At 40.0% G+C, this 19,970-nt stretch overlaps 1 protein-coding gene across 3 annotated transcripts in view; it reads right to left on the reverse strand.

Moving 5' to 3' along the window:
• Window positions 1–11,061: 11,061 nt before the first annotated feature.
• The window catches only part of DPP8 (dipeptidyl peptidase 8), a gene marked incomplete at both ends in the record, with an annotated part of 50,362 nt that continues 41,453 nt past the window's right edge, over window positions 11,062–19,970 (reverse strand). Inside the window, 5 exons of one of the 3 annotated variants that reach the window (XM_084239813.1) lie at window positions 11,062–11,184; window positions 14,033–14,144; window positions 14,692–14,834; window positions 16,571–16,723; window positions 17,904–18,050. In XM_084239813.1, the coding sequence (XP_084095939.1) occupies window positions 11,062–11,184; window positions 14,033–14,144; window positions 14,692–14,834; window positions 16,571–16,723; window positions 17,904–18,050 (678 nt within the window). The remainder of the gene's footprint in view (window positions 11,185–14,032; window positions 14,145–14,691; window positions 14,835–16,570; window positions 16,724–17,903; window positions 18,051–19,970) is intronic. The other 2 variants (XM_084239814.1, XM_084239815.1) reach the window with 2 other exon arrangements.

The following is a 19,970-nucleotide window of genomic DNA, read 5'->3' on the forward strand; positions in this document are numbered from 1 at the left end:
GATGTTAACACTGAATATTGGTCTCAGTAACACTACAGCAGAACTATATTGAAAAGATGAGGGGAATTGAAAGTTTGTGTGGTGGAAATGGAGGGAAAGCAGCTAAATTCTGATCTTTAGTAGTGGGCTGTCACTAGATAATACGTAAATACACTAATTGGGGGCCTCCCTGGTGGCACAAAGGGTTAAGACATAGCACTGTGAAGCTATCCTCAGCCCCTGCAGCACAAGTTCGATCCCCAGCCACGGAGCTACACACATGGCGCAGCAGACCTCTCCTGACTCACCCACTGGTCCCCTCAGCAGTGTATTTCACTCAGTCTGCCTGTTCTGTTCCCCACTCTGCCTCTGGCCTGTATCCCAGTTCTTGTATACATAAGTAAATAAATCTTAAAAAAAAAAAAAAACAGTAACATTGCAAACATGTTATTCAGAGATTTGTTTTACAACCTGGAAAAGAAAGGGTGATGCAGGTCTCTGTCTTGTTCAAGTGGGCACCCTCCTGCCCGTAACTGTCCCTTCCTCTGCAACATTCCCTCAACATTGTTCCGTTTGCCTCGTTCCCCTCACCGCTTTGCTGTACTTGACAGCCAGTCTCCGCTGGAACCATTGCTCCTTCACACCCACCTTTGCTCAAGGTCACCCTGCCCCATGATTCAAGGTCCCTCACATTTCTTTCCCTAGCACTCCCTCCTTTTCCTATCATTCTCCCGCTCCCCAAACATGCAGGTGTAATGAGTGTTTTCTTTGCCTGGAATGACTTCCTCCCAGTTGGGGAAACTTACTCCTTAATACCTAATCCAAGTGCCACCTCCTTTGTGCAGGCTTCCCTGCCCATCCTTTTTTATTGCCCAGAGAAACTAACAGCTCATGTTTGTTGAGTGCTGTGGGCATACATGTTCTCATATCAAAGCTCACAGCAACTCCGTGCAGTGCTACCATTATTAGCTTTAAGTTATAGAGGAGGGAGGAGGGCAGGTTCCTTGCCTAAAGTCACACAGTAGGAAGTGATTCAGTGATTCAGAAGGTGACTGGACAACAGGTTCTCCGGGACAAAGCCCCACATTTCTAATGGCTTTGCCTTCTAGGGGCTCCCATAGAACCTAACATATCTCTTTGTGCTGATCCTCTTCTGTTTGCATGTGCATTTCCACTTCTGGATTGAGAACCCTTTGAAAAAATGTGTCTGGCTCCTCTCTCCCCCCAGATCCCTGGATCCCTTGGAATAGGCCCATGGCAGCTGCTCAATTCCTGTTGCTTACTAATGGTTGAGTGAAACCAGGATGAGCATTCCTCTCTGCACTGTGATCTTAGGCAAGGCACCCAACCTCTCTGAGTTCTAATTTTTCTCAGATGGTGCGGGGAGGAATTATAATACTCTTTCACATCTTCTAGCTTATTGTGAAGATCAAATTGAACATGATGCTGTCCTAAGGAAAGTTTGTAAGTGCTGGCATGCTCATGATGTAAATGGTATTCAAAGGGATATGTATCATCTACTCACAGATAAAACATATCACCCCTAACAAGCTCTTTACAGTCAATGATTCTTTATCCAAACCAATATGTGATGTGGGAGATAAGCCCTTGGGTCAGGCAGGTGGGAAGTCTCTGAGTGCCCTCACTGCCATGGGAAGCTTCTGTACCCACCCTCCTTACTCAGAATCTGCTGTTCTCCCAAGATCCCTGGAGTTGAGTAATGCTCCCCACCCAACATCTATCTTCTGCCCTGGGAGAAGGGCCTGGGCCTGACAGCTCAGGTTCTGGAAAGCAGACTGTTCCCACTGGTAGCCTTGCATTCCTTGGAAGAAAGGGGATGGCAGGAGGGCCAACTTCAACTTCCCAGCTCACTTCCAAGTCCCCATACCATGCCAGCCTGGACTCAGCACTTGGGTCTTATCTGAATCTGCAAAGGCAGTGTTAGAACGGCACTCGAGGGCCTCCCTGGTGGCGCAAGGGGTTAAGCATTGGTACTCTGAGGCCTCCGCAGCCACTGCAGCATGAGTTTGATCCCTGCCAGGGAGGTGACCCACATGGCACAGCAGACCTCTCCTGTTTCGCCCACTGCTCCCCTCAGCAGTCAATCTGCCTGTTCTGTTCCCTACTCTGTCTCTGGTGAATCTTCTCACCCCCGTGCCTCTGGCCTGTACCCCAGCTCTTGTATGCATAAATAAATACATCTTTAAAAAAAAAAAAAGAACTTCACTCGAGTCCAAGTTTAGAGAAACAAAGGATTTGCTCAAGAGCATGACTGCTGGACTTGAACCCAAGTCTATCAGATTCCAAGATCTCTATTCTTTCCCATGCCCCCACTTCTTTCTCTGGGCAAGTTCAAGGAGAGTCATATCCAAGACCCACCCAGTACATGCTTTCTGAGCTCAGCATGAGCTCAGTCCCCGAAAAAACTCAAGAAAGCAGGCAGATACCGTATTTCATTGATTCTAAGGCACATTCTTCTTCACATTTTTATATTTCTTATCTCAAGATCTTGTAAACAGTCTTATCTTAGATTTTAGGAAATTTAGGAGGAGTCCTAGAAATTGCAGTCTAATGTCCTTGCTCAGCTACCAACTAGTTTTGTGCTTTTGGGGAATTGACCCTCTATACCTCAGGGAGTTAGTTGACCTGACTTGGTACCAGCTCTGCCACCTGCCAGCCATACTCCGGGTCTCAAATTTCCTCATCTGTAGAAAACTAATCTGCTCTGGAGGAAGTTTGGGGGGGGCTGGAACCCAGGGGTTTCCTCCACTGTCTCCACCTCTGCCAGGACCATCTTTGGTTTCCTCTTCAGCAAATTCCTCTGCAGAGCTTGGTTTGGGAGACCTTTGGTCTGGGAGGGAGAATACAGAGCTAGAAGACCTGAGTTCAAGTGTCAACTTTCTTGGAGCTGCTGGATAGCTACCATATGATTGCTTCCTGGCTCTGGACCTCAGCTTCTCATCTGTAAAGTAAAGCAGTAAATGAGATGATTTCTTTTTTTTTTTTTTTTAAAGATTTATTTATACAAGCACTGGGTACAGTCAGAAGCGTGGGAGAGTGAGAAAGTTCACCAGAGCCAGAGCGGGGAATAGAACAGGCAGACTGACGAAATACACTGCTGAGGGGAGCAGCAGGCGGCAGGAGAGGTCTGCTCGCCATGTGGGACCCTCCCCATGTGGGATCCTCGCTGGTGGCCGGGGATTGAGCCAGCGCTGCAGAGTCAGCGGGCAGCTTTGCAGCCCAACGCTCAGCCGCTGCACCACCAGGGGAGGCCCTAAATGAGATGATTTCTTTTTTTTCTTTTTTTTTTTTTTTTATAGAGGCATGTTTTATTTATTTATTTGTTTGTTTGTTTATATATGCGCTGGGTACAGCCAGAAGCGCCGGAGGGTGAGAGAATTCAGCAGAGCCAGAGCGGGGAGCAGAGCAGGCAGAAGGACCGAAGGACACTGCTGAGGGGAGCAGCGGGCGGCAGGAGAGGTCTGCGCGCCATGTGGGACCCTCCTCTGGAGGCCGGGGAGCAGCCGGGGATCGAACCGGCGCCGCAGAGGCCGCGGGCAGCTTCGCAACCCAGCGCTCAACCGCTGCACCACCGGGGAGGCCCTAAATGAGATGATTTCTAAGAACCTATTCTAACATTCCTGTGAATACATTCTTCCACTGGTCTACCTCAGAAATTCTTGACTGTAATTGCACAATAGGATCACCTAGGGAGCGTTTTTTTTTTTTTTTTTTTTTTTTAAATTAAGAGATGGCAGAGCTCCTCCCCAACCCCATGTTGACAGAAGTTATCCTAGGAGGGACTCAAGACACCAGCATTTTTTTTTTTTAAGCTCCCCAGGTGATTATGACAGCAACCAGTGCTGAGACATACCACTCCTCCAGACCCAAAGGCTCAGTGGTGGACAAATGAATAAGAACTGCAAAGATAAAGGCATCCTAAAAGCTTAAAAATAGGGAGAATTATTATTATTATTGTTGTAATCTTACAAGTGAGTTGGAGGATGGGGCTTAGGAACTTCTACCAATGAGACAACCCTAAGTGAGGGAGGTCAATGTATTTTTTTCCTTTGAAAAGTTTTTGGTACTCATGTGTCTAACACACAATTCTTACATATCTGACTCTATTATAGGTATGATGGGGAGAATTAACCAAGTGTAATATAGTGCCTACTCTTACAGTCTGTAATCTAGCAGGAGAAACAAGACCATTGGCAAACAGTATGAATAAAATTGTCAAATCTCAGATAACCTTTACTGAACATTTTATTGCATGCCAGATACCAAATGGCTTAAGAAACAAATATATTTTTTTAAAGATTTATTTATTTATGTATACAAGAACTGGGTTACAGGCCAGATGTGTGGGGGTGAGAGGATTCACCAGAGACAGAGTGGGGAACAGAACAGGCAGACTGACTGAAATACACTGCTGAGGGGAGCAGCAGGGAGTCAGGAGAGGTCTGCTGTGCCATGTGGGTTGCTCTCTGGCTGGGGATCAAACTCATGCTGCAGTGGCTGCTGACAGCTTCATAGGTTGCGTCTTAACCCCTTGCACCACCAGGGAGTCCCAAGAAACAAATTTAATCCTTGTAACAACCCACTGAGGAAGGTTCTGTTTTGATTCTTATTTCACACCCAAGGATATGGAAGCTGAGGATGTGTAAGGCCCAGGGTAAGAATGAATGACCAAGCCCAGAAAGCTAGGAAACAGCAGAGAGGAAGCCAGGCTTCAATGCCAAAGCTGGTGCCATATTGTCTTATCACCTGTCTTAGGTGGGGAGATTCCCACATAAGCTCTGTTCCAAGGTTCCAAAAAGAGCCTGGGTGTAATCTCAAAGCACATGTTCTACTAATTGAAAAAGAAAATCCTCAGGATGCTTGTGTGTGCGTGAAGAGTCTGGGTGAGAAAAGTGAGGTTAGAAACCAGAGCAGGAGAGTGAAAATTTATTGCGCTTTACCGGAAAATAGAAAAAGGCGGTGGGTGGTAGGGGTTCATCTATCAATAACAACCCTAAATGTAAACCGGACTGAAGAAAGTAGCAGTGTCCAGCTGGCTGTGCTAGTGAGGTGGGAAGTGAAGTTGGTTCTGAGAATCTGTTGAGGGCTCTTCATCTTTGCGTCCTCACCGTCTAACACAGGCCTGGCACGTGACTGTTACTAAATATTTGCTGAATGAAAATGGAGAACTGCTTCTCTGAAGTCACTTGAGATTCGTCACTTCCAACTCAGGCTAGAGAGCTGCTGCAGTTACCCAACGTGACATTACGGGGCTTAGACTGAGGCATAAGCTGCAGAAGGAATGAGGAGAAATGGACAGTTGAGACAATTCAAAACAATTAACTGGTGAGGCAAGACATTTTGAAGTGCCAAATTGAGCTACGCTGTAGTGTTCACATGCACCCTTAACCATTTATACTTCCAGAAACCAAACAACATGGAGAGTTCAGTTTTCAGAACAGTAGTGTGGTTTCCAGAACCTCCTCGAGAGTGGACCTTACTGCAAAGAACTGTCACCTGTGAGCAGAATGTTAAACCAAACCACTTCTGCAGAATGTTCCAGTGGAGATGAAGGAGAAGGGGCCTCCTGGAACTGGCTAAAGACAACCATCCTGAGTAATTGTTTCCTCAAACTTCTATTTCAAGAACTCAAGTCTGGGAGTCAATATAAGAGGTCTTTCAGAGAAGAGTACAGAGCAGACTCAGCAATCTCAGTGCCTATGTCAGAGCTAAAGCCCATCTAAAATCCATCTCAATAGGAGTTCAGCCTCTTCTAGGGTGGCACCAGATCTACAGCTAGATAAACATGTAAATGCTGCTAATTCCAAACCCGAAGTAAAATTATGGTTATGAGATTCTTGCATGACAGCTATTTTCAATTCTGCTCTTCCCCAAAGCACTGAAGGATCAATGATAACCACTCAGTGGATAAGGTTAGGCCAAAGATAAGTCCAAAGGACTAACAGCCATAGTACTTGCTCTGATCTGGTTCTGGAGAGGACTGGAACCCTAGAGCCAGGGAGAAGTCTGCAGTCTTTGCACAATACTTATGGCCAGGTTGAAAGCTGATGGTTAGTGTTACATCCAGACTGAATCAAAGAGACCAAGTTAGTCTATAAAAGTCTAACCCAACTAGAGTGCCATAAATAGATGATAGGCATGCTGGGGTACTAATCTCTTTAGCACTTGGGTGGGCCTGGCCAGTCTCTTCTGATGGCAAGTAGCCTTAACAGGCTGACCCAGGGTGCTTCAGTTTATCCCAGAGTGTTACACAAATGTCTTCTATGAAAAAGACTAAGAAATAGCAGCCTACAGTATTACCCTGTTTACAGATTATTTTTAATAATTTTTGTACACAAACTAAAGGCTTAAGACCTGATATAGCAGTGGTTCTTCTGTTGAGTTATTATTCATTATCCCTTTGAGAATCTGATAAAGCCAAAGTGCTTTTCCCTGTTTTGCACACTTCAGAGGGTTACAGAATACAGATTGTCTATTCTAGCATTATCAGCTATGAACCCAAATTTAATCATTTTAGAGGGGTTCATCTGCTTCTCCCCTACTCTTTCCTAATACAGTTTTAAAAGACCAGAGAATTGTCAGACACCTCTGAAAAGAAGTATTACACTTAACTTCCTTGAAATTGCCTGGGGAGTGTGCAGAAACCGCTCTCACAGATCCAAGTGGCATTTCCAAGGAGTACCAGCTGCCCAGGGAGGATGTGCTAATCACTGGCTCCAAGTACCACCTGCTTTGTAGCACCAACTGCCGGTTATACCAGCAGGTATGCCCACCTGCAGTTCTCTGCTCACCTCCCTTTGGGTCTGGATGCATTTTTAGTTCATGTTTATACTAGAAATGCCACATTAGAAACGATGCAGTTTCTATTCTCCACTGTAAGAGCATGACCTTGTTCATGGGTATTAATCACCCCACAGTTGCCAATAATCAAGGCAAGACTGTACAAATAGGAAATGGGGAAAAAAAGGAACATTTACATCAACTAATTTTAGCAGCATCTTTATTGCAACAAAGAAATGGTAATAAAATGCAACAAAACTAATAATGTTCCACTTTACATGATTAAAAGCCAGGTAGCTGAAAATGAGAAAACCCATAAACTTACTGGAGTGAGACATGCAAATCCATTTATACAAGTCAATGCTTAAAACAGCAGGCACTTTTATGTTCTAAAATTAAAGACCCGAACTCCAATTGTGCGGAATACAACATAAATTTGTATTTGGGTTATTTAAAAACAAACATACAAACACTACTTTTCTTTCTCTGTGGGGGACACTTCTGAACTGATTACCTAGAGCTGTCTCTTGACAAAATAAGAACAAGAGTCAGCACTTTGCATAAACATGTCTCCATATTTAGGCTGCAAGATGGAGAGGAGAGGCTGGGTGGGGTTGGGAAGATGGGAGTCAGGGAGGTCTTCTTAATTCCTTTATGTCTGCTGGGAATGGACCTTCACTTTACATATCTTAGACAGTTGTATCTCTTTTTTATTCCAAATAGCTGTAAGTTGGGCCCCTAGGCCTAAACAAGTATTTTACCCCAATCCCCAAAACCTCAACCAAACAAGGAAGACACATTTAGTGTAATAACTTAGGGTTTCTAGTGTAATTAACTTCAGAATGTCATATACTAATTAGAAGTACTGCTTCATTAATAAGCATGCTTAGCATTTACTTTAGAATGGAAAAATTAACCATTTTATGTTATTTTTAAAATGTTTCATAGGAATATATTAATAAATACTTTTTAAAAATTTGCCTTTTCTACATATCATTTAACTACCATGAGTCAGGACATCTGGATGGAGTCCAGTACCATGTGAACACTAACTGGCTATGTGGCTATATTTCTTCCTCTTTCTATATGTAGGTTCTTCCCTTAATAAATGAGAACATTAGATTATATCAAAGATATAATAGCTGAAAATTTTTATGATTCTATAATTATGAGAAGTCTTATAGGAATAATTCTACCTAAAGAGGGAATACTATTACAGAGAGGTGGGATACACCTTCTGTAAGGAATAAAAGAAATAGTAAAGAAAGCATCAATACCTATATCTCTCTCATTCTTTCAAAAGGTAACATATGCACTGTGACTTCATCCACATGTATGAGGCTTTGGAAGCAAGCCAGGAATGGCACAGAAGGAAAAACCTTCATTGGAAAATGAATCTTCAGACAAAGGGAAGATACAGTTAATAATACCTTCTTCTTTCAGAGTGAGAAGTTGCCAATAGTTATAAATGAGCAGCTTTCTTGACAATTGTTTTAGGTTCTTAATAATCAGCCCAATGTAAAAATCACCTATTATTTTCTTAATCCAACTTCATTCTCTATAAAATAGAGTTTCTTAAAGTAGCCCACAAGGACTTGCTTTAGAATCACCTACAAAATCTATTAGAATTGCAGATTACTGGTCTCCCTTCCCTATCAACTGAATTCAAATTTCTAAGAGTGAAGATCAGATTCTGCATTTCTTTTAAAGCATCCCAGATGAATCTTAGATTTTGAGACCCACTGATCAGCAATGCACAAGCAACTCTGCTTATTGATGTTTGCTCAAGTGCACCATTTATCAAGCCTGCAAAATTCCCATTTGATGTTTAATCTACTGCTGTCTGGTTCTCACCATAACTGTTACTACTTTTATATACTTCTGTCTTTTTTTTTTTTTAAGTTGTTACCCATAGACAGGATCTATTGATTACTTAAAAGGACTATGATGTTTTCCATCTTGACATAAAAAAAAAATTAGACAAGCTATTTTTCTGCAAATGAATTCATTCAGGTACCCAACTGTAGCAGTCCCCCCTCTTTAGCCCCCTTCCCACCCCCAAGAAGACCGGCATTTAGGTAACTGGGAAAAAGAACAAAAGCATTCCATGAAATAAGAAAGGCGGCAAGATGCAAAAGGAAAAATACCTGTGAGTTCAAGAGTACAGGAGGTTCTTTAAGGTTTGTTTGGGTAAAATAAGAGATGCTATTTTAAAGAACACCTTAATGGGCAAGACATTTCAAATGAGTAGCTGTCTAAAAGCCACTGTATACCATTTCTACTTTGCACATAAGGATAGATCCTTGGAGGCCAACTAGTCCACAAACAAAACCCACTTCAATAGTCAGAGATATACATAAGTCATGGGGAAAATACTTTCTTAGGGAAGAAAAGTTACCCAAATCAATTTAATTTAACATTGCAAAAAAAAAATAAACAAATCTTGGAATGGGAAAATATCATAAACAAGAAAATCAATACATATACAGACAATAAAAGTGTAATACCTATTATGCAGTATAAATACACAAAGATTAAAACTCAATCCCTTTCCCAAGGACAGGACCACCAGGTCACCCTGCCATTGCGGGATTCCTCCCACTTCCCATCTGGCCCTCGATGATGAAATCCATGTCCAGTGCAGTTACCATCCTTACTAAAGAAGGCTATGCTTTCTGTGGGAGAAATCTACTGTCCCTGTAGAGGACAGTAGTGGTGGAGAAAGGAAAAGAGCAAATTTTCTTGAGTGGTGTTTAAAAGCACCATCAACAACTTTCTAAACACCAAAGCTTGTGATATAAGGGTCACAGTGCTTTCTCTGCGACTGGCTCCCATGTAACCCATCTAGTACTCCAATGCTTTAAGAAGTCAGATCCCAATCAGCACCTAAAGGTCAATGAGCTCCCTTAATGGTGGTCAAGGGCTAAGGCTAACTGGGGAACAAGTCATGGTTATTCAAGAACACCAAAAAAGACAGTCATAGCTTGCCAGAGATCAGCTTATGGTAAAGAGGTTGTCTGGAAACCTTTTGATTTGATGTTTACAAATCTAATTTATGCTTAAATAATTTAAAAAGGATTAAAAAAAGGTTTAAATTTGTAAACTTTCTAAAATTAAGAAGACAATTAAAAATTGAATTAGAATTACAAAAAAACTCTTAAGACCTTTCCTCCCCTAAATAATGTTAGTTTGTATCTATAATGGCAAGAGAGTGATTTCTTAATTCTGGTTTCCTTAACTAATATTCTAGGAGTTTAAATTTTACTTCCAAAATTTTTTCATGAGTATTTTTGGTCAAACTGTACTTCTGCTCAGTTCTTGAGCAGACTCTCCCTGCCGTTTTCCACACCCTGCTCTGCCCACCCCACCATGATTCCTCTCCTCCTCCCTAAAACTCGGGAACATTTTAATAAGGAAATACCCAATGGAAACTGGCACCACTCAATTTTCTGAAGAATACAAGTGAATGTGTACTTTTTCCTTTTCATAAAGGAAAAGAAATTACCTGCAAATATTTAAGCTCTAATTATTTGATTAAAATTTTCTGCCTGTAATTATCAATATAAGACTAATTTAATCCATGCTACATATACAGTTACTTGCCTTTATGTGAAAGGAAAAACCCACTCTGTCATATCATCAAAGAGAACTATTTATACTAGATACAATTTAAATTGGCTAGAAACTGGTCAGAGCTTGAATGAAATAAAGTCAGTGTCTTTAGGAGGCCACTAAGTTATCCTTGAAAAATCATTACTGACTGGTTAAGTCATAGGTTTAATAGTGATTAGTTCATAACATGCTGGATACACCCCAAGCAATGAAGCATAAGCTATTCAATTACATTTAAGTGCTCTCAAATCTGTAACTAGTCAGAGATTCTGGAATTGAACCAAACCAATCACTAATATCATCATATCTGAATAAACTCAGAAGTATAATGTAAAAATACACTAATTAAGTCCATGAGGTTTATAATGCTATTATAAGTGAAAATAAGGTAGTATGAATACATGGTGCTAATGTCGTATTTCTTTCAGTAGTTCTCATGGTATTGCTGGATCCCTTAATATATGTCATTCACCTTTGTGTATGTATGTTTAAGATAACAGATTACTATCCACAAGCTGCAGATGCCTGCCTGGCACCAAATAAACTTTCAGAAGTAGATGTTATGTGGCAGGTACCAAAATGTGATGATCAATTTCATGTTCTCTATTGATTATACCTCCTCATTTGGTTAAAAAGCCAGTGTATACCAGAGTTCTACACAGGTCAAAATTATATCACTTTCAGAGCAGCGATGCGTGATCCAAGGTTTTCTTGAAGGTAGTGCAAAAGATGCAGTTCATAATGTTCTCCAGATTCAGGAACTCGTATGCTGTGTCTCTCCTGAGGATAAATCTTAACAACAACAACAACAAAATCAAAATACGAAACATAAAAATTCAAAATACATTTCTTTCTAATGCTTTCCAGAGATTTTCAACAGGAGAATATTATGGAACACAGTCTCTCCAAAGATTCTAGGCCCCTCTCCTCTTTTAATAATTCCCTGCATACCACTAGTTTACAGAAGGATTTATCTGTAGATCAGTGGTTCTCCAAGTGTGATCTGCATATTTCTGGGATCCTCAAAAACTACTTTCAGAATGATGATAAGACAATATTTGCCTTTATTCACTGTGCTGGCATTGTACTGATGGGGAAGTTAAATTACTCTTCACCATCACATACTTGCAGTAAAAAAGAAAAATGTCAACTAAGTAGCAGTAAAAAGTTAGAATTTTGTTAAACTGTAACCCTTTGACTAGACATCTCTTTAATATTCTGTAGTGATAAAATGGAAAGAAAGTAGAAAGCATATCTGCTATAGGATGTCTCAAGAAAAAGCACTTACGCCACTGAGTTGCAAGCTGAACTGTTAACTTTTTTTTTTTAAAGATTTATTTATTTCTACGCATATAGGAACTGGGGTATAAGCCAGAGGTGCGGCGGGTGAGAGGATTCACCAGAGAGTGGGGAGCAGAACAGGCAGATGTACTGAAACACACTGCTGAGGGGAGCAGCAGGTGAGACAGGAGAGGTCCGCTGTACCATGTGGGTCAGCTCCCTGGCTGACCAGGGGATTGAACTCATGCTGCAGTGGCTGGCAGTAGCTCGACAGCATTGTCTTTAACCCCTGCACCACCAGGGAGGCCCCTGAACTGTTACCTTTTTTTTTTTTAAGATTGATTTATTTATACAAGAACTGGAAGGGTGAGAAAATTCACCAGAGACAGAGTGGGGAGCAAAACAGGCAGATGGACCAAAGACACAGCTGAGGGGAGCAGTGGGCAAGGCAGGAGAGGTCTGCTGCACCATGTGGGTTTCTCCCTGGCCAGCCAGGAATCAAACCCACACTGCAGAGGCTGCGGACAGCTTCACAGCCTGGCACTCAACCTGTTGCACCACTGGGGAGGCCCTGAACTGTTAACTTTTTAAGTGGAACTCCATTTTTAACTTGAAAGAATGACCTACAACTATAGCGATATAGGTATCTATATGTAACAAATATATAATAGGTACCTATATCTATATATAACTGACAACTATAGTGACATTGAGTATCTGGCAAACACTTGATCAAAATTAATAAAGTGAACTGGTCATTCAAGGACAACAATGAAAGTATTGTTGTCAATGTTAAATTTTGAACTCAATGATGAATTTTAAGTGAAAATGGAATTTTGGAAAACTTATATCTAACCACTACTAGTTCATGAGCTTCCCAATACTCAAAGACTTTTCTAAAGAAATCAGCAGTGATTATTAGTATATGAGATTTTTAAAACAGCAAATAATAAAATGAGTTAACATTAAGAAGACTGGCATATGGGCCCTGGTGGTGCAGGGGTTAAAGTTTCAGCATTATCAAGCTATGGGCAGCCACTGCAGCATGAGTTAGATCCCCTCCCCAGCCAAGTTGCTGACCCACATGGCGCAGCAGACCTCTCCTGTCTCACCCCTGCTCCCCTCACCAGTGTATTTCAGTGGATCTGCCTGTTCTGCTCCCCACTCTTTCTCTGGTGAATCCTCTCACCCTCCACCCTCACACCTCTGGCCTACACTCCAGTTCTTGTATGCATAAATAAATCTTAAAAAAAGAAAGAAGACTGGCATAACACAGTGAACCAATATTTTCCATGACCAAGTATGGGTGAAAGATTCATCTGAAACACATGACCAGAGAGTTTTGATGGAATGTTTCTAGATGTCCTAAAAAACTACCATTTTGCCCACTCTTGGTGTACAGATTCTTAACACTATCAAAAGTAGAACATTCTCATTTGGTAGGTTATGCGTTGGGTCTGGAAATGCTATTATCACTAATTTATAGAAAAAAAATTTTAAACATTCCCAGAACCAAAATTTAACCTACAATGCTCACTTTGGAAGCACATATACCAAAGCTTAACTTACCAAATCATACGAAATAAGAATGTTCTACTTCAGAGCAGGGTTAAAGAAAGTCAATTATCTGAAAATCGGGCTAAAATATCCCTGCCATTTCTAAACTGCACACTATATGAGGTCAAATCTTCTTCACACATTTTAGCCATAACAATATTTCACAACAGATTGCTTGCTTGTAGAAGTAGACATGAGGATTCAGGTGTCTTCCTTATCAGCCCAGACATTAGGGGTTTCACAAAAATGTAAAACAAAGCAACTATTTTTAGTAAATTAAACTTTTAGAAAAGGGATTTTCCCATAAAAATATAATTTGTATCAATATATGTAAAAGGTTATTATTGTTATTTTAAAATAAGTATTTAAAATTTTTCTTAACTTTAAATCTCTTTGGTATATGAAAAGGGTCCCAAGACCTAAAAGCTTGCAAATTGCTGCTACAGACAAGTATCTCATAATTTCCTTACATAAAAGTCAACTGAAATATAAACAAGAACAAGGTAATGGTTTTAATTTCTCATAAGCACACAATCTGTATAAAGAATAGAAAGGGGGAACAGTTACAGAACACAAGATAGTAGCGATAAACAAGTCAGGTAATAGGACAGGCCACAGTTTCAGCCTGACTTTAACAAAACCTTAATTTCTCTCCAACTAGAGAAATTTTTTATTTTAGTTCTCTTAAGCAAAGAGTGACCACAGCTGAAAATTTGCCCTTACTCCTTGGTTTATTAAAGTTCAAAGTAAAATCAATCATTAATCACTACTTAAGCTGATCAGAAAAGGTAGAATAACTCACCTGTAAATCATATGGCTTTCCAGCTCTCACTAAAAAACTTAGTAATATACTGGTGTGTGCAAAATGGACATTTTCATCCAAGAAGCCATGTAAGAGGAGTAAACGATTTGGTCTGAAGAAATGGGAAAAGTAAGAGAATCAGGCAAAATCCCACTCTAGTACTGTGGTAAACCACATAACTCGTTTAAACTAACTACATTAACTCATTCAAACTAACTATATTAACTATGTTAACTTCCTTAAATTATAATATTAGAGTAAGAATTCAACATTTTTATATCAAATTTATAATACATTAACAGAGGCTACATGTAATAAAAGATTTTAAAAAGTGATATGTTCAATTTCCTAACAAGATATTGGCACACATCAATAATTACAGTATGTTCCCAGAAAAAGATCAATTATAGACACTATCTGTAAAACAGTTAAACAAAAATAGATCTTTTTCTATCTTGAAACCATTGTGTACTTCTTTAAGCACAGCAATTGTTTCAAATCTAACTTGTAAAAAAAAAAAAAAAACAGCCATGCCATTCTAGTATTCTATAAACTACTACTCTTGGTTTTGCAGTATTTGTAGTTTTCATTAATATTAAAGACACTTTTTAAAAATATAATTTTACATTTATGACTTTAATGTTAAAGCTTGAACTTACTCAGAGGGGAACTTTTCTGCTTGCATGGCCACAGATCCTAAGTAATAGCCCTGTTCGTTCTGGTCAGGGTGACCCATATAACGTTCAGTGTAGCCTGTATCATAGAAGATCCACAGAGTGACTGGGGCCCCAGCAATAGCAACCTGGACAGGACAATGGCAGTCAAGTATAGTCCAGAAAAAAATGGCTAGCAATGAGAATTTATGAATTTACAGGTTAAAATTATTCTAAGGCTTCAGCTCCATGAAAGGGCCATACAAGACCTCAGGCAACTCAGAAAATCAAAGTGAAGAGCCAAGGTCAAGAGTGAGTCAACTTCACTTTCCATAGGCATGCTGCACACCAAACTCTTAACCTAGGCCAGCTGAAATATAAACATGGACCCCTTTGTTAAAAAAGGAGAATGAGAGCCTCCTTGTGGCGCAGGCAGTTGAACACAGCCCTGTGAAGCTGTCCACAGCCTTTGCAGCGTGGGTTCGATCCCAGCCGGCTGGCGAGATCCCACATGGTGCGGCAGACTTCTCCTGTCTCGCCCGCTGCTCCCCTCAGCAGTGTATTTCAGTCAGTCTGCCTGTTCTGTTCCCCACTCTGTCTTTGGTGAATACTCTCACCCTCCCACACATCTGGTCTGTACCTCAGTTCTTGTATAAATAAATAAATCTAAAAAAAAAAAAAAGGAGAATAATATAGAACATATGAATGCCTCAGTGTAACTCATTACTGCTACTAGGGGAAGAAATGTGTGAGTAATGTCAGTTTTATGTTTAAAAAAAAGTCACTTTTTTTAAGCACAGAATTTAAAACAATGAATGAATTGTAAATAAGCACTGTACACTTGTCTCATTTGAGGCTTCTACATACGGTTTTATATTTAAATATTTTAGTATTTTCTCAATAGCTGCAAACCTATTTATGTCAGTTTTCAGGGTTAGGTTTGTGGTTATAAATAAAGACTACCTGAATATAAAAAAATGCTATTATTTTTATCTTTTTTTTTTTAACAGATTTATTTATTTATGCATACAAGAGCTGGGGTACAGGCCAGAGGTGTGGGGGGTGAGAGGATTCACCAGAGACAGAGTGGGGAACAGAACAGGTGGATTGACTGAAATACACTGCTGAGGGGAGCAGCGGGAGAGTCAGGAGAGGTCTGCTGCGCCATGTGGGCTGCTCCCTGGCTGGTCGGGGATCGAACTCGCGCTGCAGAGGCTTCATAGGTTGCGTCTCAAACCCTTGCGCCACCAGGGAGGCCCTTATTTTTATTCTTAAATAAAAATTATTCTTCACTGTAAAATAAAGTTACCAAAACACGCAAAAAAAACACCCTAGCCATATTCCTGCTCCCTTAACAAGTTAGCATCTTTACATATTTTCTTTTAGCTTTTGTAAGAGATTGTTTACATAATTGTAACCATCATTTACATATTTAATAATTTATTCATTCAACACTGATTTACTTAGGACTTACCATATGCTAAGCATTGTGCTTGGCTACTGAGGATATGGTGACGTAAGGCAGGCAAGTCCCTGCCCTCAGTTTGCAGTCCCAAAATTAAAGAAATAATTATAATCTGATATATGTATGTGCATGTGTTTTGCTAATCATGACCATTCACCATAATATTTGGCATATGTCTTATAACCAACAACTAGTCATCAAGCTAATACGTGTTTTGCAGATAGATATAGATATATAAGGATATATCTCACAAGTTCAAAAGATATAACTATTATCTCACATGGCTACTAAACACATAAATCCTAACATTTCACAATACTTCCAACTCTATAACCTTGCAGAAAATCAGCATTTTCTCATATCTTTAAATTTACAGAAAATTCTCCTAATGCAAAATGAGTAAAATAGGAAGTCACATACCCTGAAGATATCTGATCTCTGCATTAATGCCATGAGGGAAAGGTATCCTCCATAGGACCAGCCATGAATGCCCACACGATCTAAGTCAATGAAATCATATTGGGAGGCTAGATATTGGAGTCCTTCCACCTGATCATCAATTTCTATTTGACCCTGTCAAAAAAAAGGGAAAATATTTCACTGAGTTTGATGTGCGTTAAGAGTGCTTAAAGATAAATGTTTTTACTAAAAATACCTATAGTTTTTTTATATTAGATTCTGTTGTCTGAAAAAGTTTAGCTCTATTTTGAGATAGAGGGCTGTTGCTTATTTTGCTAGCCTGTCCTAGCGCTAACCCTTTGTCATAAAGCTTTTTCCTGTTGTGACCCAAATTGCCCCTTGTCACATGGGTATTTCCCATTTTCATTTGTTCTGTTGTCTGCTAAGAGGCCAGCATCTTCCTTGTAACAAGCCTTCCTATACCCAAAGGCAAAAAAATTTAGCTCTTTAGTGCTTGACTAATTTTACTTCTCCTTTTTAAAATTTAGTGCAGTAAAGCAGAAAGAATTATCTTGAGGCTTTATCCTATTTTCTCATCATTTACCTCTAGGAACTGAATATACTATTTCTTTTAAATCCTAACTCCTGCCACCACCACCCTATCTATATTACTAGGCCTGCCAGTGCACTCACACTCACTTCACTGATCTAAAAACAAAAATAAAAACAAAACCAAAAAAAAACTTACATGAGAATACAACATAAGGTCAAAGAACTGGCTGTGGGAGAAAATCCCCATGTCTTACTCAGCATGTCCAATACACTGGCAAACACAGTAACTGCCTTACTGTGTAAAAGGAACATCGGATTCTCATCATTTCCCAAAGCAGCAGAAAGGACATGGGGCATCTCTAAAAGGTAGCATTTAAAGCTTCCTGTAGAGAGAAAGAGGCTTGTCACAAGGAAGGCACTAACCAGTTGGTTTCTCTCTTCACAGAGGACAGAACAAATCTCAATTATTCCTCTCAGTAGTATATAGGATGCTGGAAACTAAATGGTGCAACTTTCTGGCTAAGTTGGACACAGGAAATATAAAGAGATGATATTTCTACGTAAAGGTGGTTCTATCTCATCTCCACAAAGTTACATATAGGTAGACATGAATAGTAAGTTGCATCTTCCCTCCCACCCCTAATAGCTATCTCTCCTCTCTCTTTCTCTCTCTCTCTCATTCTCTTTCTCTCATTAACTCATAGCCCCTTGCCCCAACTCTCCCTCTCTGGGATTTCACACCAAACAGTGCACCAGAATATGTAAAAGTCTTTAAAAGAAAAATGTTTGTATGTTCACACACCATTTTATATTTAAAGGCGCCTTCAAATTTAAGCCCTCGGTGACAGGATCCCCTGTTGTCTATCACTACAACCACATAGCCTAGAGAGGCTAGAGTATTCAAGCGGAAATACTTGACTCCTTTAAACCGATTATTCACCAACTGCACCTGAAAAGAAATACAACCTCAGTGAAATTTATTATATAGTAGCATGCAAAAGCAAAAAGGAAGTAAGATGCTGTGAAAAGCAGAAAGCCTGTTGTTTTTTAAATCATTCTGCTTTAAAGTGAAATTTTATTTTCTTGTGGTAAGAACATTTAACATGATATCTACCATCTTAACAAAGTTCAGGTTACAATACAGTATATTAACTGTAAGACAATGTTCTACTATAGGTCTGTAGCATTTATTTACCTTGCATAATTGGGACATAATTTATGCCCACTGATGAGCAACTCCATTTCCTCCTCCCTGCTTTATTTTTAAATTATCTTAAATATTTTCATGTTTATGTTTGCTTCTTTTCTTTCTTAGCTTCACTTACAAGGTTCAGGGCAATTAATGAGCAACTACAGACTTTAAAACTATAACCCAGACTTTTTGAAGAAATGCCTCGTTGTTTTCCATAGTGACTATACCATTTTACATTCTCACTAGCAATACACCAGAATTCTGATTTCTCCACATCCTTGCCAACATTTCTTATTCCATCCCCCTCTTTTTTTGATAATAGCCATCCTAATGGCTATGAAATTTTATCTTATATATCATTATATCTTATATATAAAATGTTTTATTGTGGTGTGACTTGCATTTCCGTAATGATTAAAAATAGTGAGTATCTTCTATGTGGCTTCACCTTTTAAACTTAATTACTGATATAAGGAGTCTTTTAGTCTTAAAAGCTAAATAACTAGCTAGTTTATATAGTGTTTTTCACATATCTCATATAACATTTCTTCATTGACAAGGAGAAATACTCTTTTTATTTAGACTTTTAAAAAAGATTTTATTATTTGTTTTTTTAAAAAATATTTATTTTATTTATATAAAACCAGGGTATAGGCCAGATGTGCAGGAGGGTGAGAGGATTCACCAGAGACAGAGCGGGGAGCAGAACAGGCAGACAGACTGAAATACACTGCTGAGGGGAGCAGCGGGCAAGACAGGAGAGGTCTGCTGCCCCATGTGGGTTTCTCCGAGGCCAGAGGGGATTGAACTGGCACTGCAGAGGCTGCGGACAGCTTCATAGCGCTGCGCTCAACCGCCTGCACCACCAGGGAGACCCCATTATTTATTTTTGCATAGAAAAACTGGGGTACAGGTCAGAGGTGCAGGGGTGAGGAGTGATGAGAGGATTCACCAGAGACAGTGAAAGAGTGGGGAGCAGAACAGGCAGATCAGAGCCTCCCTGGTGGCGCAGGGGTTAAAGACAGTGCTATCAAGCTACTGCCAGCCACTATAGCAGGAGTTCGATCCCCGGCTAACCACAGAGGTGACCCACATGGCATAGCAGACCTCTCCTGACTCGCCCACTGCTCCTCTCAACAGGAGAGGAGCAGTCAATCCACCTGTTCTGTTCCCCATTCTTTGGTGGGTCTTCTCACCCCCTGCACCTCTGGCCTATAGCCCAGTTCTTGTATGCACAAATAAATAAATAAATCTTAAAAAAAAAAAAGAAAGAAACAGGCAGATCAACTGAAATACACTGCTGAGGGGAACAGCAGGAGAAATAGGAGAGTTCTGCTGCACCTAACAGGTCTGGTTAGCTCCCTGGCTAGGGACAGAACTCACGCTGTCACAGTGATAGTGCTGAAACTTAACCCCTAGGCCACCAGGGAGGCCCTTACTTAGCTTTAATATCAAAATAATAAAACATGTAAAGCTTCTGAGAATGTCCTGTAATTTTTCTGTTGAATTTCTTTATATTAGCTTTCCTGTTTTAAATTTACAAAATCTTGGCTTCAAGTTTCTAAAGGAAGCCTCACTTAACTCTTTCATGATTTGTGTGTAGATTACTATAGTATAACTGTGAGTCTTGTTTTGTTTGTAGAACATACTTAACAATGGCAAAGTAGTTAACTAAAT

This window comes from Talpa europaea (genome assembly GCF_964194135.1).
Source record: "Talpa europaea genome assembly, chromosome: 8".
Taxonomy (NCBI): Eukaryota; Metazoa; Chordata; class Mammalia; order Eulipotyphla; family Talpidae; genus Talpa; species Talpa europaea.